The sequence below is a fragment of the Anomaloglossus baeobatrachus genome, chromosome 4 (assembly GCF_048569485.1).
Source record: "Anomaloglossus baeobatrachus isolate aAnoBae1 chromosome 4, aAnoBae1.hap1, whole genome shotgun sequence".
Taxonomy (NCBI): Eukaryota; Metazoa; Chordata; class Amphibia; order Anura; family Aromobatidae; genus Anomaloglossus; species Anomaloglossus baeobatrachus.
The window spans coordinates 92,375,693-92,394,844 of record NC_134356.1 but is presented as its reverse complement, the minus strand read 5'-3'; the positions used below and the strand labels follow the sequence as shown (position 1 = coordinate 92,394,844).

Sequence of the window (19,152 nt, the reverse complement as noted above, 5' to 3'; positions counted from 1 at the left end):
TCCCTTTCAGTATGGCCAGTTGCATATGGCAGTGCAGAAGCAGAGTGCTGTGCTTTGCCATTGGTCACTGCCAAACACCATGAATACAGCAGCAGGGCAGATGTGTAACCAGCCACTTTACTGAGAACACAATCCCCCATTCCAGCAAGTGGTGGGTGTCCCAGGGATGAGGACTACACCCCCCCCTTCCCCAACCCCACCCAGTCTTAACAAATGTCACCTAGCCAGTGGATATGTAATTTTTGTAGATATGTAAATTTCTTCGGCGCTCCATTGGGAGACCCAGACGATTGGGTGTATAGCTACTGCCTCCGGAGGCCACACAAAGCATTACACTAAAAAGTGTAAGGCCCCTCCCCTTCTGGCTATACACCCCCAGTGGGATCACTGGCTCACCAGTTTTCAAGCTTTGTGCGAAGGAGGTCAGACATCCATGCAATAGCTCCACTGTTTAGTCAGCAGTAGCTGCTGACTATGTCGGATGGAAGAAAAGTGGGCCCATATAGGGCCCCCAGCATGCTCCCTTCTCACCCCACTTGCGGTTTGTAAGGTTGAGGTACCTATTGCTGGTATGGAGGCTGGAGCCCACATGCTGTTTTCCTTCCCCATCCCCCTGATGGGGCTCTGGGCGAAGTGGGATCTTACCGGTCTCCAGGCACTGAGACCGGGCTCCATCCACAGACCCAGAGAACCTGCTGGATTTGGAGCTGGGTATCCTCAGGGACAGGGCCCTGCGACATTAAGGTACTCTGTGTCCCCGTACACATCGCGCACACACGCACCAGCATTGCTGGGAGTGTTAGTGCGCCGGGGACAACAGCGCAGAGCGCTTGTGCTATTATTCACTGCAGCTTTGCTGAGTGAATTTATGTATTGGGAACAGCCGCGCCGGCCGCTGCTGGTTTTTTTTTTACATTGTGGCGCGGCTGGGACTTGTGGTGCGCCGGGGACTTCCGCGCCGGCCGTGCACATAGGACGGCCGCGCTTATTACTCGAGTCCCCGGCTTTGCGGCCTAGTTTTCCTTTCGTTCCCGCCCCCAGCCCTGCCAGTTAGGGAAGGGGCGGGACGCTGTACAGTATGTCAGCGCAGGGAGCTGGAGTCTGCTTTGCATTCTCCAGCCCCCTTCACTAGACTCAGTGGGACGCCGGGTTCCCGCTCTTGTCTCGGGCACGCCCTCGGCCCGCCCCTCTTCTCTGGACGCCGGCAGCCATTCCGGCACACAGAGCGGGAAAACGGAGACAAGCGCTGAGCTAGCAGTCACAGGAGGCGCCACACACCTGCTTTTGTGCGGGCGGTAAGCGGCAGCTGTAGTGCTGACCCACTAATGCCGAAGTGTCCTGCTGTATTTTTTTGTGAAGTCGCTATTCAGGATGCAGGCCTAGAAACAGCAGCTAAAAAGCAGCGGTGCTAAAGCACAGACTGTACATGGCACTGTAATGGCTATTCTTGGCTGTCTACCCGCCTAGATGGCTAGCCAGCGGCAGCAAACGGCAAGGGTGCTAAGACACAAGCTTTCAATGCTGCTGGAATTGCATGTGCTGCAGTGTTTATTTTCATGTTCGTATGCTATACATTCACTGTATGTCGCTATTCTTGGCTAATGCTCCTGGATAACTTGACAACAGCAGCAGAAAAGCAAGGGTGCCAAGGCACAAGCTTTCAATGCTGCTTGGATTGTATGTGCTGCAGTGTTTATTTTCATGCTTGTATGCTATACATTCACTGTATGTAGCTATTCTTCGCTAATGCTCCGGAATAACTAGACAACAGCAGCAGAAAAGCAAAGGTGCCAAGGCACAAGCTTTCTAGGCTGCTTGTACTACATGTGCTGAAGTGTTTATTTGTACTTCATGCTTGTATGCATTCACTGTAAGGTCGCTATTCTTAGCTAATGCTTCTAGATGGCTAGACAACAACAGCAAAAAAGCAGGGGTGCCAAGGCACAGGCTTTCTATGCTGCTTGTACTGCATGTGATACGGTTCCAGGGCCCCCAGTATGTGCATTTGCTCAACCGGGGTCTCCGCTACAGGTAGCCAAAAGACCACCTGTGATCCCTGTCCATGGACAGGGATGGAGTTGCAGTTTCCGCTGCTTTATTGTCTGTGATTATGACTAATGTCTTACAGACTTTGCAGTCCAGATAGACCTTGGCCAAGGTTGATTCAATGCCCCTGGCCACCCTGATTGGGAATAAATCAGGGTTCCAGGGGGGTCCCATGCATCCCAGGGTGCAGGCTCTGACACGGACGACAGTCCCAGACGGCCTAAGTGAGCTCCAGGGGACTGGCCCTCGACTTCATCACTGGTCAGGGTCACCACAGGAGTACTCTCTGTATCATGAGGCAGACGTAGCTGTTCAAGACTCTGATCTTGAGACCGCTCTCAATCCGGATGCACCGGATGGTGACGCTATAGTGAATAATCTTATAGCGTCCATCAATGGAAAGTTGGGTATTTCCCCCTCAACTCCTCCAGGGGAGGGGTCAGCTTCACAGCAGGATAAATCCCTCTTTCAGTATCTCAAGTGTATATTGAGTATTTTTCTGGCGCTGACTTCAGAGAAGCAGTTCAGAAACACCACGTTTACCAGATAAGCGTTTTCTCCAAACGTTTTAAGGATACACGTTATCCCTTTCACCTGACGTGGTAAAGCGCTAGACCCAGGGTCCAAATGGATCCCCCAATCTCCAGACTTGCGGCTAGATCCATAGTTGCAGTGAAGATGGGACTTCACTTAAAGATACCATTCACAGACAGATGGACCTCTGGTTGAAGTCTGTCTGTGAAGCTATCAGCGTGTCGGTTGCTCCGGCATTCGCAGCCGTATGGGCACTCTAACCTATTTCAGCTGCGCTTGCGCAGCTGGTCTTGAGCACATGTGCATCTGTGCCGCAGGTGGTGTCCTTAACCTCGCAATGTCTGCATTGCAACTTACCCTAGTAATGCTGTCCTGGAGGGACAGTCGAGGTTGGTCCTCCCCTGGCTCGGGCAGGTCCCAGTTGTCCTCGTCCAAAAGGGCTCAAAAGGCTCAGAGGGGCTCAGATTCCGGCCGGGCTCAATCACGCCCAAGGAAGGCAGCAGGAGGAACCGCTACCAAGGCGGTCTCCTCATGACTGTCAGCTCTCTCTCTCCGCATCCGCGGTTGGTGGCAGAATCTCCCGCTTGGGGATATTTAACTGCCACAGGTCACAGACCGGTGGGTGAGAGACTTTTGTCTCACGTGTACAGGATAGAACTCTGTTCTCGTCCTCCGACGCGATTCTTCAGCACTTCTCCCCCCCTCCCCCCACCGAGCCGTTGCTCTTCTGCAGGCAGAAGAAGTGGTAATCCCTGTTCCTCTTCAGGAACAAGACACTGTTTTTTCCTCCAATCTGATTGGGGTGCCAAAAAAGGGGTGGCTCTTTCCGTTCCGTTCTGGACCTAACACTGCTCACAAAGCACGTGAAGGCCAGGCGGTTCCGGATGTAACCCTCCGCTCCGTCATTGCCTCAATGTCGCAAGGAGACTTCCTAGCATCAATAGACATCAGGATGCCTATCTCCACGTGCCGATTGCTCCAGAGCACCAGCGTGTGCTACGTTTTCGTTATTGAAGACGAGCATCTTCAGTGCGTAGCCCTGCCCTTCGGTCTAGCGACAGCCCCACGGGTTTTCGCCAGGTTCAGGGCAGCAGGGGGAGCAGTCCTGCACTCTCAGGGTCACTCTGTGATCTTTACTGGGACGATCCACTTGTCAAGGCACCCTCTCAAGAGGCATGCCAACGCAGCCTGAACGTGGCGCTGGAGACTCTCCAAAGTTTCGGGTGGATCATCAACTTTTCAAGGTTACATCGGGCACTGACCCAATCGCCGACATATCTGAGCATAGAGTTTCACACTCTCTCAGCGGTAGTGAAGCTTCCGCTGGACAAGCAGCGTTCACTACAGACGGGGGTGCAGTCTCTCCTTCAAGGCCAGTCACACCCCTTAAGACGTCTCATGCACAGGCAGTCACTTTCGCGCAGTTTCATCTGCGTCCACTTCAATGGGACATGCTTGCCAATGGGTTTGGGAGTCGACGTCCCTAGACAGGAACGTTTCCCTTCTCAGACGGTCATGGAGTCCATCCGTCAGATCAATGTTCTGGAAATCTGGGCAGTGTATCTTGCCCTGCAAGCCTTCCAGCAGTGGCTGGAAGGAAAACAGATCCGAATTCAGTCGGACAATTCCACAGCGGTGGCAGACATCGCCTACCAAGGCGGAACACGCATCGCCAAGCCTACCTGGCAATCCGGCGGATTCTGATGTGGGTGGGGGACAGAGCATCCACCATATCCGCAGTTCACATCCCGGGCGTAGGAAATTGGGAAGCAGACTTCTTCAGTCGCCTGGGTATGGACGCAGGGGAATGGCCTCTGCACCCAGAATGGTGTCAGGCAATCTGTAGCCGCTGGGGGATGCCGGACGTCGACCTAATGGCGTCTCGACACAACAAGGTCCCGATTTGCATGGCGCGGTCTCACGAGCAAAGAGCTCTGGCGGCAGGCGCCTTAGTTCAGGATTGGTCGCAGTTCCAGCTACCCTATGTGTTCTACCTCTGGCACTGTTGCCAGAGTGCTACGCAAGCTTAGCTCCGCTTGCCGCCGCGCCATCCTCGTCGTCCCAGACTGGCCGAGGAGGTCGTGGTTCCCGGATCTGGGGCATCTCACGGTCGGCCAACCGTGGGCACTCTCAGACCAGCCAGACTTACTGTCCCAAGGGCCGTTTTTTTCCACTGAATTCTACGGCACTGATCCTGACTGTGTGGCCATCGAGTCCGGGATTCTAGCGTCTTCAGGATTATCTCAAGTCGTCATTGCCACCATGAAACGGGCTAGGAAGCTGACGTCTGCCAGGATCTACCACAAGACGTGGAAGATATTCTTCTCTTAGCGCTCTGCTCAGGGAGTGTCTCCCTGGACATTTGCATTGCCTACTTTTTCCTTCCTTCCTGCAATCTGGTTTGGGAAAAGGTTTGTCGCTCGGCTCCCTTAACGGACGAGTCCCAGCGCTGTCTGTATTCTTTCAGAATCGCATAGTACGACTTCCTCAGGTACGCACGTTCCTGCAGGGGGTTGGTCGCATTCTCCCTCCGTACAAGGGGCCGTTAGACCCATGGGATCTGCACAGGGTACTTATTGCTCTCCAGGAGCCGCCCTTGGGGCCTCTGAGGGATGTTTTTTCACTTTCTCGACTGTCACAGAAAGTGGCTTTTTTGGTAACGGTCACGTCTCTTCAGAGAGTGTCCGAGCTAGCAGCGCGGTCATCCAAAGCTCCTTTCCTGGTGTTTCACCAAGACAAGGTAGTGCTGCGCCTGATTACGGGGTTTCTCCCTAAGGTGGTATCCCCCTTTTCATCTCAGTCAGGATATCTCCTTACCTTCCTTTTGTCCTCATCCAGTTCATCGATATGAATTGGATTTGCATTTGTTGGATCTGATGAGAGCGCTCAGGATCTACTTTTCCCGCACGGCGCCCCTGCGCCGCTCGGATGCACTCTTTATACTTGTCGCTGGTCAGCGCAAAGGGTCGCAGGCTTCCAAAGCCACCCTGGCTCGATGGATCAAGGAACCAATTCTTGAAGCCTACCGTTCTACTGAGCTTCCGGTTCCATCAGGGCTGAAGGCCCATTCTACCAGAGCCGTGGGTGCGTCCTGGGCATTACGACACCAGGCTACGGCTCAACAGGTGTGCCAGGCAGCTACCTGGTCGAGTCTGCACACTTTCACCAAACATTATCAGGTGCATACCTATGCTTCGGCGGATGCCAGCCTAGGTAGAAGAGTCCTGCAGGCGGCAGTTGCCTCCCCGTAGGGGAGGGCTGTCTTTGCAGCTCTAACATGAGGTATTTCTTTACCCACCCAGGGACAGCTTTTGGACGTCCCAATCGTCTGGGTCTCCCAATGGAGCGCCGAAGAAGGGAATTTTGTTACTTACCGTAAATTCCTTTTCTTCTAGCTCCTATTGGGAGACCCAGCACCCGCCCTGTTGTCCTTCGGGATTTTTGGGTTGGTTTTTCGGGTCCACATGTTGTTCATGTGGAATGGTTTTCAGTTCTCCGATGTTACTTCGGAGTGAATTTGTTTAAACCAGTTATTGGCTTTCCTCCTTCTTGCTTTTGCACTAAAACTGGTGAGCCAGTGATCCCACTGGGGGTGTATAGCCAGAAGGGGAGGGGCCTTACACTTTTTAGTGTAATGCTTTGTGTGGCCTCCGGAGGCAGTAGCTATACACCCAATCGTCTGGGTCTCCCAATAGGAGCTAGAAGAAAAGGAATTTACGGTAAGTAACAAAATTCCCTTCTTTGTCGTGGCTCCCACCTAGCCAGAATCCTACTCCACACTGATGAGGGGCAATACCCCGAAACAGCTGTCTGTGGATGGATACCTGGCCTTGGTATTTCCCTTGTCATATCTTTATACTTGTCAAAAAGTTGGATATTGACTAAAAGGGCCATTTAATATGGTGGTTATGGTGGTCTCCTAAAAAGAGCCACCCCTTGGCTGGGTCCTTCCAGGGATATCTGGCTGGTTTCTGTGTTGAGACTCCTAACAGAGGCTCCACGGACCTTTTTGATTTGGATATGTAATTTTTGTAGATTGCAGCAAGCCAATGTTGGTATTATACAGCCAATCCCCAAAAGGTACAAACCACAATGTCTGGCCATGTCTCCTGACTTGAATTTGACAGCCTAAGGGCCGTTTCACACATCCGGCTTTTCGCCAGATTCGGCACACTTCAGTACAGTGTGATACAGAACAATGGCAGCGCGACAACTTCCAGGTCACTTGACAGCATGTGACCGGAGCTTGTCGCGCAGCCATTGTACTGTATCACACTGTACTTGAGTGTGCCGAATCCAGCGAAAAGCCGGATGTGTGAAACAGCCCTAAATGCTAAATTGGTTTAGTTTAATAACATTCGCTGGACTAGTTCTAGATTCTGTAGATTCTACAACCATTTAACGAATTGTTCACTTTTACTTTTAGACACCAGAGCAAAAAGGGAAACAAGAAGGCAAGCAATCTCCTAAGACACCCAAAACACCCCTTACTTTTGAAGAGATGAAGGCAAAAATTCAGGCTACGTATGACAAGGTACTCGAGGTCTACACTTTGGATATGTCTCTGTAGTCAAATGTGAACCTAAATCTCTACAGTTTCTGTACTCTATATTGTTAATCTGGTTTTCAGTGTTGGTTCCACGAAGACCTACAGGCTTTTGTCCTGGAGAATTATTTAGGTTAAACGTGTATAAAGGAGTATGAAGATATCAATAGTGATCAAAACGGGCAACGGTTGTACTCGATCAGTGAACATCTATACACTTAAACACATACTGACCTGAGAAAGCAGAACGCCAGTTCAGTTTTACCATATAGTGAACATTGTAAATAAAATAAAAAAAAAATCATGGAAATGCCTTTTTTTTTTTTTCTTTTTTCTTTTACCTTTTCACCACACCTGGCACTTTTTTTTTCCCTGTTTTTCAATTCAATGTGGCAGAATGAATATTGTTATTCAAAAGTACAAGCCCTCAAGGCTATATGGATGGGGAAAAAATTGGCCCTTGGAAGAAAGGGAGGAAAAAAAACCATAATGGAAAATTGCCGCATGGTGAATGGGTTGGCTTCTCAATATACAGGAGTTATCCAGCCTTAAACAATTGTTTTGAAAACTAGTTAGGCTACTTTCACACTTGCGTTGTTTTACACCAGTTGCAATCTGCCGCCTTGAGGAGTTACAGTAACAGTTACAGCAATCAGTTTATTTCTCATAGGCTTCTATTAAGGGCAGATTGCAATGGATGATCTTTGCGGTGCATCAGTCATTTAGTGACTGACAATTGGGCAGGAGGAACGCACAATGGAACAGTTTTTTTTGTTGCTTTATAAAAACGCACTTGACAGGATTGTTGGAATCCGTTAAGAGGTATAATGAATGTCTATGGTGCAGGATTCTGTCGTCATGCATTTGGCGATGGATTCCAGTGCAGGATTCCGTCACGTTGTACTGCGCATGTTCAGCAGAATGTTATGAATTGTGTAAAAGCACTTCTGGTCTCTCGCTTGCACTCGATCGCTCTCTGGCTCTCTCCTCCCGAGCTGCAAATCTTTTCCTGGCTAAAGAAACATAAAAAAAAAACAAACACAAAACGTCCTTTCACAGGAATCTGTTGCCTTTATCACCACACTATTTGCAACGCATCAGTCACATCCGTCACACAACGCACTGTGATGGATGCCGCACAACGCTAGTGTGAAAGCAGCCTTAGTCAGACCACTTCTTGTCTGGCTTCATGTGTCCAAAACGCCACCAACAGTCCTGCTCAATGCCTGCATGGTTTGGTTGTAATATCTTGCTGCCTTTTGGTGCACAATGGAAGAGGAGCTTTGGATGTTTGCATCCAGACAGTGAATTGTATCTTTTTAAATGTGTTTTTTTTTTTTTTATAGGCTTTTTGTTAAAAAAAAGTTTGTTTAAAAGAACTGAGTCCTCAGTAGTTAATACCTTTTAATGGCTAACTGAAAAGATGGTAATAATAGCAAGCTTTCCAGACTACTCAGGTCTCCATCAGGCATGGTATAACACAAAATCTGAAGTCACATATTTATATTCAACAGGACATAGAATAGTGCAGTGAAAAAAAAGTCCTGTGAAGCAGAACTATCACTATGGCAAGGGGACAAACTGTTGTGGCCATAAATATTGTTGTGGTTCATGGATAAGCAGTGTGAAAGTTTTGTTTTTCTTTGTCGCTCCATTGGGAGACCCAGACAATTGGGTGTATAGCTACTGCCTCCGGAGGCCACACAAAGTATTACACTTTAAAAAGTGTAACCCCTCCCCTCTGCCTATACACCCTCCCGTGCATCACGGGCCCATCAGTTTTATGCTTTGTGTTGAAGGAGGCTGACATTCACACAATGCTCCACATTGTAGTCAGCAGCAGCTGCTGATTATATCGGATGGAAGAAAAGAGGGCCCCTAACAGGGCCCCCGGCATGCTCCCTTCTCACCCCACTGAGTCGGCGGTGCTGTTAAGGTTGAGGTACACATTGCGAGTACAGAGGCTGGAGCCCACATGCCGTTTTCCTTCCCCATCCCTTAGGGGCTCTGGGTGAAGTGGGATCCTAACCGGTCATCCAGGCACTGGGACCGGGCTCCATCGGCAGCCCCAGGGGGAATCTGCCGGACAGGAGACTGAGTATCGTCAGGGACATGGCCCTGCATCTACAGGTACTCTGTGTCCCCTTTGGGACGGTGCATGAAGCACCTTGGCCTCAGACGCTGCAGCGACTGCGGTGTGGTTTTTTTGACCGGGACTACCGCGCCGACCGTGCCTGTTTGCCGGCCGCGGTTTTTACTTTAGTCCCCGGCTTTTGCGGCCTAGTCTATTAAACTCCCGCCCCTGGGCCTGCCAGTCAGGGGGAAGGGCGGGACGGTCGGTATAACGCCGACGGTGAGGGCTGGAGCACACTTTGCTGTCCTCCTCCCCCCTCACTGTTCACTATGGGGCGCAGATTCCCGCACTTTTGTGGTTCCGCCCTCGGCTCCCTCCTCCCCTCGGAACGCCGGCAGCCATTGTTATATGGCTCTCAGTATGATTCTGCCGGTGGAGAATCTCAGATTGTGCTCTGCAGCTAATGGGAGAGGGGGTTCCTAACCGGTCGCCATGCACTGGGACCGGGCTCCATCCGCAGCCCCTGGGGGATTCTGACGGACAGGAGACTGGACATCATCAGGGACAGAGCCCTGCATCCATAAGGTACTCTGTGTCCCCTTTGGGGACGCTGCATGCAGCACCTGGGTTGCAAACGCCGCAGCGGTTGCTGTGTGGTTTGTGAGACCGGGACTACCGCGCCTGTTTGCCGGCCGCGTTTTTAACTTTAGTCCCCGGCTCTTGCGGCCTAGTACCATATACTCCCGTTCCCGGGCCTGCCAGTCAGGGGTAACGACGGGACGGCCGACTGGACGTCGGCAGTGAGGGCTGGAGCATACTTGGTATCCTCCTCCCCCCCCTCACTGTGCACTGTGGGGCACCAGTTTCCCATTGGGTGCTGAAGTGTGTGTGTGTGTGTATATATGTATATATATATATATGTATGTGTGTGTATATATATATATATATATATATATATAAATATTTCACTGTTCGTCCGCAAACAGTAAGGGTGCTTTCTTTGCAACCTGTACCTCTTGTGCGGCTATATTGCCGGCAGGTTCCACCTATCATTGCAAATGAATGGCCCCTGGGGCACTCACTCAGCCGGAGCCTCCGGCACTGGTGAGACCCTCGGCTCAGGTGGTACCACCGGTTTCCACTGCACAGATGGCAGGGACAGAGTTTGCACGTTTGTCTGAGCAACTCTCTGAGTCGCTTCCACATTCCATGGCCCAGTCTATGAACAGAGGGGCTGCTAAGATACTGGAAGCTTTGCAGTCCAGACCGGTAACACACCGCCAGGGCGCTGTGAGTTCATCGCTCCCAGGCCCCTCTGGGTCGGTACAACAAGGGGTTCCTGGGGTAACACCCAGATCCCATGGTGAGAACTCCGACACGGACCGCGGCCTCAGACAGGCTAACCGGGCTCGCTGGGAACCTTCCACGACTTCATCACGCTGTTCGGGGTCTCAGCTTGAGGACTCTCGGGAGAATGAAGCGGAGGTCGCAGCTCAGGGCTCTGAACCTCACGTTGCTCTCAATCTGGAACACCTGAAGGGGACGCCATAGTAAATGACCTTATAGCGTCCATCAACCAGGTGCTAGACCTCTCTTCCCCATCTTCTCCTATGGAGGAGTCGGCTTCACAGCGGGAGAAACACCAGTTTAGGTTTCCCAAATGTACACGGAGTGCGTTTTTTTTCGAACACTCTAACTCCAGAGAGGCTGTCCAGAAGCACAGAACTTTCCGGACAAGCGCTTTACTAAGCGCCTTAATGACACACGTTCCCCTTTCCCCCCCCTGACGTAGTTAAGGGTTGGGCTCAGTGTCACAAGGTGGATCCTCCAGTCTCCAGACTGGCGGCTAGATCCGTAGTATTAGTGGCATCTCATGGATGCCACTGACAGGCAAATAAAGCTTATGATGAAATCCATCTAGGAAGCCATAGGCGCATCTTTTGCTCCGGCCTTCGCAGCCGTGAGGGCACTCCAAGCTATCTCAGCTTCTCTGGCTGAGATTAATGCGGTCTTCGGCCGCCCCAAACCGCATCCTCGGTCGGTGGCAGGCTCTCCCGCTTTTGCGACGCCTGGTGGCCACATTTCCAAGACCGATGGGTGAGAGACATTCTGTCTCACGGTTACAGGATAGAGTTCAGCTCTCGTCCTCCGACTCGTTTTTTTCAGAACATCTCCGCCCCCCGAACGGACCGTTGCGCTTTTTCAGGCGGTGGACACTCTGAAAACAGGAGGAGTGGTGATCCCCGTTCCCCTTCAGGAACGCGGTCGCGGTTTTTTCTCCAATCTGTTTGTGGTGCCAAAAAAGGACGGCTCATTCCGTCCCGTTTTGGACCTCAAATTGCTCAACAAACATGTGACAACCAGGCGGTTTCGCATGGAATTCCTCCGATCTGTCATCGCTTCGATGTCCCAAGGAGACTTCCTAGCATCAATCGACATCAAAGATGCCTATCTCCATGGCAGATCGCTCAAGAGCATCAACGCGTCCTGCGTTTTCGCCATCGGGGACGAACACCTTCAGTTTGTGGCACTGCCTTTCGGCCTGGCGACAGACCCACGGGTCTTCACCAAGGTCATGGCATCCGTCGTAGCGATCCTACACTCTCATGGCCACTCTGTGATCCCTTACCCAGACGATCTCCTAGTCAAGGCACCCTCACGGGTGGCTTGTCAACACAGTCTGACCGTTGCTCTGGAGACTCTCCAGAGGTTCGGGTGGATCATCAATTTTCCAAAGTCAAATTGGTCTCCGACCCAGTCACTGACGTACCTCGGGATGGAGTTTCATACTCTCTCAGCGATGGTCAAGCTACTGCTGGACAAACAGCGGTCGCTGAAGACAGGGGTGCAATCCCTTCTTCGGGCCCAGTCGCACCCCTTGAGGCGCCTCATGCACTTCCTGGGGAAGATGGTGGCAGCAATGGAGGCAGTTCCATTTGCGCAATTTCATCTGCGTCCTCTCCAATGGGACATTCTCCGCAAATGGGACAAGAGGCCGACGTCCTTAGACAGGAACGTCTCTCTGTCTCTGGAAGCCAAGACCTCACTTCAGTGGTGGCTTCTCCCCACTTCTCTGTCAAAAGGAAAATCCTTTCTGCCCCCATCCTGGGCTGTGTTCACGACGGACGCGAGCCTGTTAGGATGGGGAGCGGTTTTTCTCCACCACAAGGCTCAGGGAACCTGGACTCCGACAGAGTCCTCCCTTCAGATCAATGTTCTGGAGATAAGGGCAGTGTATCTAGCCCTCAAGGCGTTCCATCGGTGGCTCGAGGGCAGGCAGATCCGCATACAGTCGGACAACGCCACGGCGGTTGCGTACATCAACCACCAGGGCGGCACTCGCAGTCGTCAAGCCTTCCAAGAAGTCCGGCGGATTCGGCTGTGGGCGGAGGCCACAGCCTCCACCATCTCCGCGGTTCACATTCCGGGCGTAGAAAACTGGGAAGCAGACTTCCTCAGTCGCCAGGGCATGGACGCGGGGGAATGGTCTCTCCACCTGGACGTGTTTCAAGAGATCTGTTGCCGCTGGGGACCGACGGACGTCGATCTCATGGCGTCTCGGCACAACAACAAGGTCCCGGCATTCATGGCACGGTCTCAGGACCACAGAGCTCTGGCGGCGGACGCCTTAGTTCAGGATTGGTCGCAGTTTCAACTGCCTTATGTATTCCCTCCTCTGGCAATGCTGCCCAGAGTGTTGCGCAAGATCAGGTCAGACTGCCGCCGCGCCATTCTCGTCGCTCCAGATTGGCCGAGGCGGTCGTGGTACCCGGATCTGTGGCATCTCACGGTGGGGCAACCGTGGGCGCTCCCAGACCGACCAGACTTGCTATCTCAAGGGCCTTTTTTCCATCTGAATTCTGCGGCCCTCAACCTGACTGTGTGGCCATTGAGTCCTGGCTCTTAGCGTCCTCAGGGTTGTCTCAAGATGTCATTGCCACTATGAGACAGGCCAGGAAACCAACGTCCGCCAAGATCTATTACAGATCTTGGAGTATCTTCTTAGCCTGGTGCTCTGAGAGGGGGTTTTCCCCCTGGCCGTTTGCCTTAACCAGGTTTCTTTCCTTCCTTCAATCGGGATTGGACAAGGGTTGTCTCTCGGCTCTCTCAAAGGTCAAGTCTCGGCGCTTTCCGTGTTTTTTTTTTTTTCAAAAGCGTCTAGCCAGGCTTCCGCAGGTCCGCACGTTCCTGCAGGGAGTTTGCCACAGTCCCACCTTACAAGCGTCCGCTGGAACCCTGGGATCTCAACATGGTTCTACGGGCTCTTCAAAAAACCACCTTTTGAACCGCTGCGGGATGTCTCTCTATCACGTCTTTTGCAGAAGGTGGCATTTCTAGTGGCGGTTACTTCACTCCGTAGAGTGTCAGAGCTTGCAGCGCTGTCATGCAAAGGCCCTTTCCTGGTATTTCACCAGGATAAGGTGGTTCTGCGTCCGGTCCCGGACTTTTTCCCTAAGGTGGTGTCCACTTTTCATCTCAATCAGGATATCTCCTTACCTTCATTTTGCCCTCATCCAATTCACCAGTATGAAAAGGATTTGCATTTGTTAGATCTAGTGAGAGCACTCCGGATCTACGTGTCTCGCACGGCGCCAATGCGCCGCTCTGATGCGCTCTTTGTCCTTGTCGCTGGCCAGCGTAAGGGGTCGCAGGCTTCCAAGTCAACCTTGGCTCGGTGGATCAAGGAACCGATTTTTGAAGCCTGCCGTTCTTCTGGGCTTCCGATTCCTTCAGGGCTGAAAGCCCATTCTACCAGAGCCGTGGGTGCGTCCTGGGCATTGCGGCACCAGGCTACGGCTCAGCAGGTGTGTCAGGCGGCTACCTGGTCGAGTCTGCACACTTTCACGAAACACTATCAGGTGCATACCTATGCTTCGGCAGATGCCAGCCTAGGTAGGCGAGTCCTTCAGGCGGCGGTTGCCCACCTGTAAGAGGGGGCCGTTGTTTCGGCTTTTATCGGGGTATTCTTTTACCCACCCAGGGACTGCTTTTGGACGTCCCAATTGTCTGGGTCTCCCAATGGAGCGACAAAGAAGGGAATTTTGTTTACTTACCGTAAATTCCTTTTCTTCTAGCTCCTATTGGGAGACCCAGCACCCGCCCCTGTGCCCTTCGGGCTGTTTGTTCTTTTGTGTACACATGTTGTTCATGTTGAATTGTTCTTTTGGTTCATGGTTTCAGTTCTCCGAACATCCTTCGGATTGAATTTACCTTAGACCAATTTATAAGTTTCCTCCTTCCTGCTTTGGCACCAAAACTGATGGGCCCGTGATGCACGGGAGGGTGTATAGGCAGAGGGGAGGGGTTACACTTTTTAAAGTGTAATACTTTGTGTGGCCTCCGGAGGCAGTAGCTATACACCCAATTGTCTGGGTCTCCCAATAGGAGCTAGAAGAAAAGGAATTTACGGTAAGTAAACAAAATTCCCTTCTTTTTGGTCCTCGGATTAGGGTCTGGTCCAGGCTGTGATACCCCCGGATGCTCTGAAGAGCACATTTCTTAATAAATTGATTCCTGCTCTGAATGTGTCAAAGGTCCTCATCTGATCCCCAAAGGACTCTGGAATACAAACCCAATTCTACATACCTACAATACCCATTATGCACAAACCTTTGTCACAGGACGTCTGAGACAACCACTGGGGACTCTCAGTTCTTTTAAACAAACTTTTTTTTTATCTCTACTGGCTAACATGGTACAAAGATATAGGCTTTTTGTTGTAATTTTGCACAGCACGGAAAGTTGAAAAACTTTGCATATCACTGTTAAAGGGATGTGTGTTAAAGGGTTTTCCACTATTTTGTGAACCCAGTCTTAGGCTGTCTAAATGATCAATAGGATCAGCCAACATGTACGAGGAAAGATGTGGGCTCACGTGTTGCGGGTGGGAGGCAACCTAGGATGTGTATATATGCACGCCCTAGCTCGTTAAGGGGTTAAGCTGCGTTGATATGAGAACATGCTCATTTGGAGTACAGATGATGGCAGTGAAAAGAGTCAGCAGCTGTCTTCTGTATTGTGATTAAAATAAAAGTAAAGCCACACAAACTTAATCATTCAGCCATGACAACCCAGTATGGATATGACAGCTGCGGTCAGTCACTGTCAAGAGGTCATTGCTAAAGCAAGACGTAGATTAGTGGAGACCAGTGAATGCTGGAACGTGAGTTATGGAGGATCCATATGGAGAATAACTTTCGTTGCTAAACACTCTAAGCCGTTCTAATATGTTCCTTTCTAGGTAACGACTACTGATGAATAACTTCTCCTTAATTCTTCCTCTTTTAGGGTGTATCTCTTCCTAAAGCTGAAGCAAAGTTTACAAACTATGTGAAGAATTGCTTCAGAGCTGACAATAAGAAGGTGAGGCACCAGGAATATTTTCAATCCTTAATGGAACAAGCAATTCACACTTTATTTTGGTGTATGTTTATGTATTAAAATTTTTTAAAAAAGCTGCTATTTTAATGGGGGCTTTTTTTTCTATTACAGGTGATTGACGATCTCTGGAATTGGAGAAAGACTCTGAAAGAGATAAAATAACTTGATCGATTCCAGTTTTGTTACCCTCCTAATTTTATACTGCTAGTTAAATTTTTTTTTTTCATGTCTGGAATGGTTTTCACTTGTTTTGTACACCCCAATATTCTGTCAAGAAAGTTAAGCTGTGCGAATGTAAATGTTAAATAAAACGATTTTACTTGAGAATTCATGGGCTTATATTATGACATGAAATGTTACCTTATATTTAATTACGGTTTGGTTTAAAGGGGTAACATTGAAAAAATGGTAGGTTTTAAAAGTTGAGAATTAAATATTACTCTTCCTAACATCACATCTTAACAGCCAGTGTGGCGTAAGGATTAACAGCTAATGAACGTGATTCGAAATACGTGGATTCGCGATACTCATAACTGGTACTGTTCAAAGACTCGCGTATGCATTCCAAATATGTGCAATGCAAGTCAATGGGGAAAAACTCGCAATGTAATGAGTAACCTGAATGCTGCACTATTTGTGCAAGTAGCAAATTAGTGCGGAATTCGGGTTACTCGTTACATTGCGAGTATTCCCCATTGACTTGCATTGTACACGCTATTCGGAATGCATATGCGAGTCTTTGGACAGTACGCTTTAAGAGTATCGCGAGCACGAGTATTTCGAAACGCGCTCATTACCAACAGCTAAATATTGCTGTCTTTATACGAACGACAAAAGCTGGCTGTCTACGGTTGCAACTGTTTAAGCTTTAAATGCTGCTGTCAATCTGACAGCAATATTTTAAGGGGAGTCTTGTCAATGGCTGTCTAAATGGTCATGTAGGTGATAAAAAAAACTGAATAAAATGATACCTTGATACCTGCCATCCAATGTCTTATTCCCAAGAAATCCACATTTCTTTGTCGCTCTATTGGGAGACCCAGACAATTGGGTGTATAGGCTATGCCTCCGGAGGCCGCACAAAGTATTACACTTAAAATTGTTAAGCCCCTCCCCTTCTGCCTATACACCCCCCGTGCTCCCACGGGCTCCTCAGTTTTATTGCTTTGTGCGAAGGAGGCAGACCTGCACACATAGCTCCACAGATTGGTCAGCAGCAGCTGCTGACCAGGTCGGATGGAAGAAAAGTGGGCCCATATAGGGCCCCCAGCATGCTCCCTTCTCACCCCACTCTTGTCGGCGGTGTTAAGGTTGAGGTATCCATTGCGGGTACGGAGGCTGGAGCCCACATGCTGTTTTCCTTCCCCATCCCCCTCAGGGCTCTGGGCGAAGTGGGATCCTATCTGTCTCCAGGCACTGAGACCGTGCTTCATCCACAACTCCTGTGGAGCCTGCTGGATAGGAGCCGGGTACCGTTCAGGGACATGGCCCTGCTACTTGAAGGTACTCTGTATCCCTGTGGGGACCGCGCACGGCAACACCTCTGCTTTGCTGGGTGTGCTAGTGCACCGGGGACCGCGGCGCTAACCGGGTTAAACTGTGCCATTACACACTCAGCGTCGCTGAGTGTGTTTATATGTAGGGGCTACCGCGCTAACCGCCGCTGCCATGGGAAACTGCGGCGCGGCTGGGACTTGTAGTTCGCCGGGGACTTTGGCGCCGGCCGCGCTTTTACGGCGGCCACGCTTATACTCGAGTCCCTGGCTTTCTTGCGGCCTAGTTTCCTTTTCTCCCGCCCCCAGCCCTGACAGGCAGGGGAAGGGCGGGACGCTGCACGGAACGAGCAGCACTGAGGGCTGGAGTATGATTTCCATTCTCCACCCCCCTCACTGTGCACAGTGTGAGCACCAGTTCCCGCACTTTCTCGGCCACGCCCACGGCTCCCTCCTCTCGTCAGGACGCTGCAGCCATTCCTGTCAGCTCCTCCGACGCTGCAGAGAGGGACAAACCCTGGGAGACCCAGACACGGTCTCTGGTGGCCTCACAACCGCTTTAAAGCGGGTGGTAAGCAGCACCTGTTGGTGCTAGCCCCATGGTGCAGTAGTGTATTGATACATTATTTGTTTATAGTATACTTTCACTGTATGAGCACAGTTCATTCTGGCTATATACCCTATTGTGTTACTCAGGGAAAACAATAGCATGGCGCCCACAAAGGCAGGGGTGCCAAAACACAGGCTTATTATGCTGCCTGCGCCGCTTGTACGACCCAGCTGCCGGCAGGTCCCACTGACCCTCATTGTGTGCAATGTTCGGCCCCTGTGGCACTTCTTCAGCCAGAGCCTCTGCTAAGAGGGGCCCAGGGGGAGCCACCTGTTGACACTGTCCAGGTGACGGGGACTGAGTTTGCAAAACTCTCTGAGACTATGGCTAAGATACTAGAAGCCTTGCAGTCCAGGCCGGTATCTCAGCAAAGGGACTCTGTTGAATCATTGTTCCCTGGCCCCCCTCAGTTGGACCAACAATGTCCTCCCGGGGTATCTCATACATCCCAGGCTGAGGGTTCTGACTTAGACCCCAGTCCCAGACCGACTAAGCGGGCTCGCTTAGAATTTCCCTCGACATCATATTGTTCAGGGTCTCAGCGGGGGGAATCTCTGGTAGATGATGCGGAGACAGCTGATCAGGATTCTGATCCTGAGGGCGCTCTCAATCTTAATACTCCAGACGGGGACGCCATAGTGAACGTTCTTATTGCGTCCATCAATCAAATGCTGGATATTTCTCCCTCAACTCCTCCGGCGGAGGAGTCAGCTTCTCAGCAGGAGAAATTCCGTTTCAGGTTCCCCAAGCGTACACCGAGTATGTTTCTAGACCACTCTGATTTCAGAGAGGCAGTCCAGAATCACCATGCTTGTCCAGATAAGCGTTTTTTCTAAGCGCCTTAAGGATACACGTTATCCTTTTCCCCCTGACGTGGTTAAAGGTTGGACTCAGTGTCCCAAAGTGGATCCTCCAATCTCCAGATTGGCGGCTAGATCCATACTTGCAGTGGAAGATGGGGCCTCGCTCAAAGATGCCACTGACAGGCAGATGGAGCTCTGGTTGAAATCCATCTATGAAGCTATCGGAGCTTCTTTTGCCCCAGCATTCGCAGCCGTATGGACGCTACAAGCTATCTCAGCAGGTCAAGCGCAAATTGAAGCAGCCACATGCACGTCCGCGCCACAAGTGGCATCCATTACCACCCAGACCTCGGCATTTGCGTCTTACGCTATTAATGCTGTCCTGGACTCTGCGAGCCATACGGCGGTTGCGGCCGCCAATTCGGTGGTACTCCGCAGGGCCTTGTGGCTACGGGAATGGAAGGCAGATTCTGCTTCCAAAAAGCGCTTAACCAGTTTGCCAATTTCTGGCGACAGGCTGTTTGGCGAGCGTTTGGATGAAATCATCAAACAATCCAAGGGAAAGGATACATCCTTACCCCAGCCCAAACAGAACATACCCCAACAGAGGAGAGGGCAGTCGAGGTTTCGGTCCTTTCGGGGCGAGGGCAGGTCCCAATTCTCCT

At 51.0% G+C, this 19,152-nt stretch overlaps 1 protein-coding gene across 1 annotated transcript in view; it reads left to right on the top strand.

Moving 5' to 3' along the window:
• Nucleotides 1-15,908, top strand: part of NPM1 (nucleophosmin 1) — a 56,223-nt gene extending 40,315 nt beyond the window's left edge. The window contains exons 9-11 of the mRNA XM_075344463.1: nt 7,007-7,114; nt 15,489-15,563; nt 15,693-15,908. Of these exons, the coding sequence (XP_075200578.1) occupies nt 7,007-7,114; nt 15,489-15,563; nt 15,693-15,743 (234 nt within the window). The 3' untranslated portion in view covers nt 15,744-15,908. The remainder of the gene's footprint in view (nt 1-7,006; nt 7,115-15,488; nt 15,564-15,692) is intronic.
• Nucleotides 15,909-19,152: the final 3,244 nt, after the last annotated feature.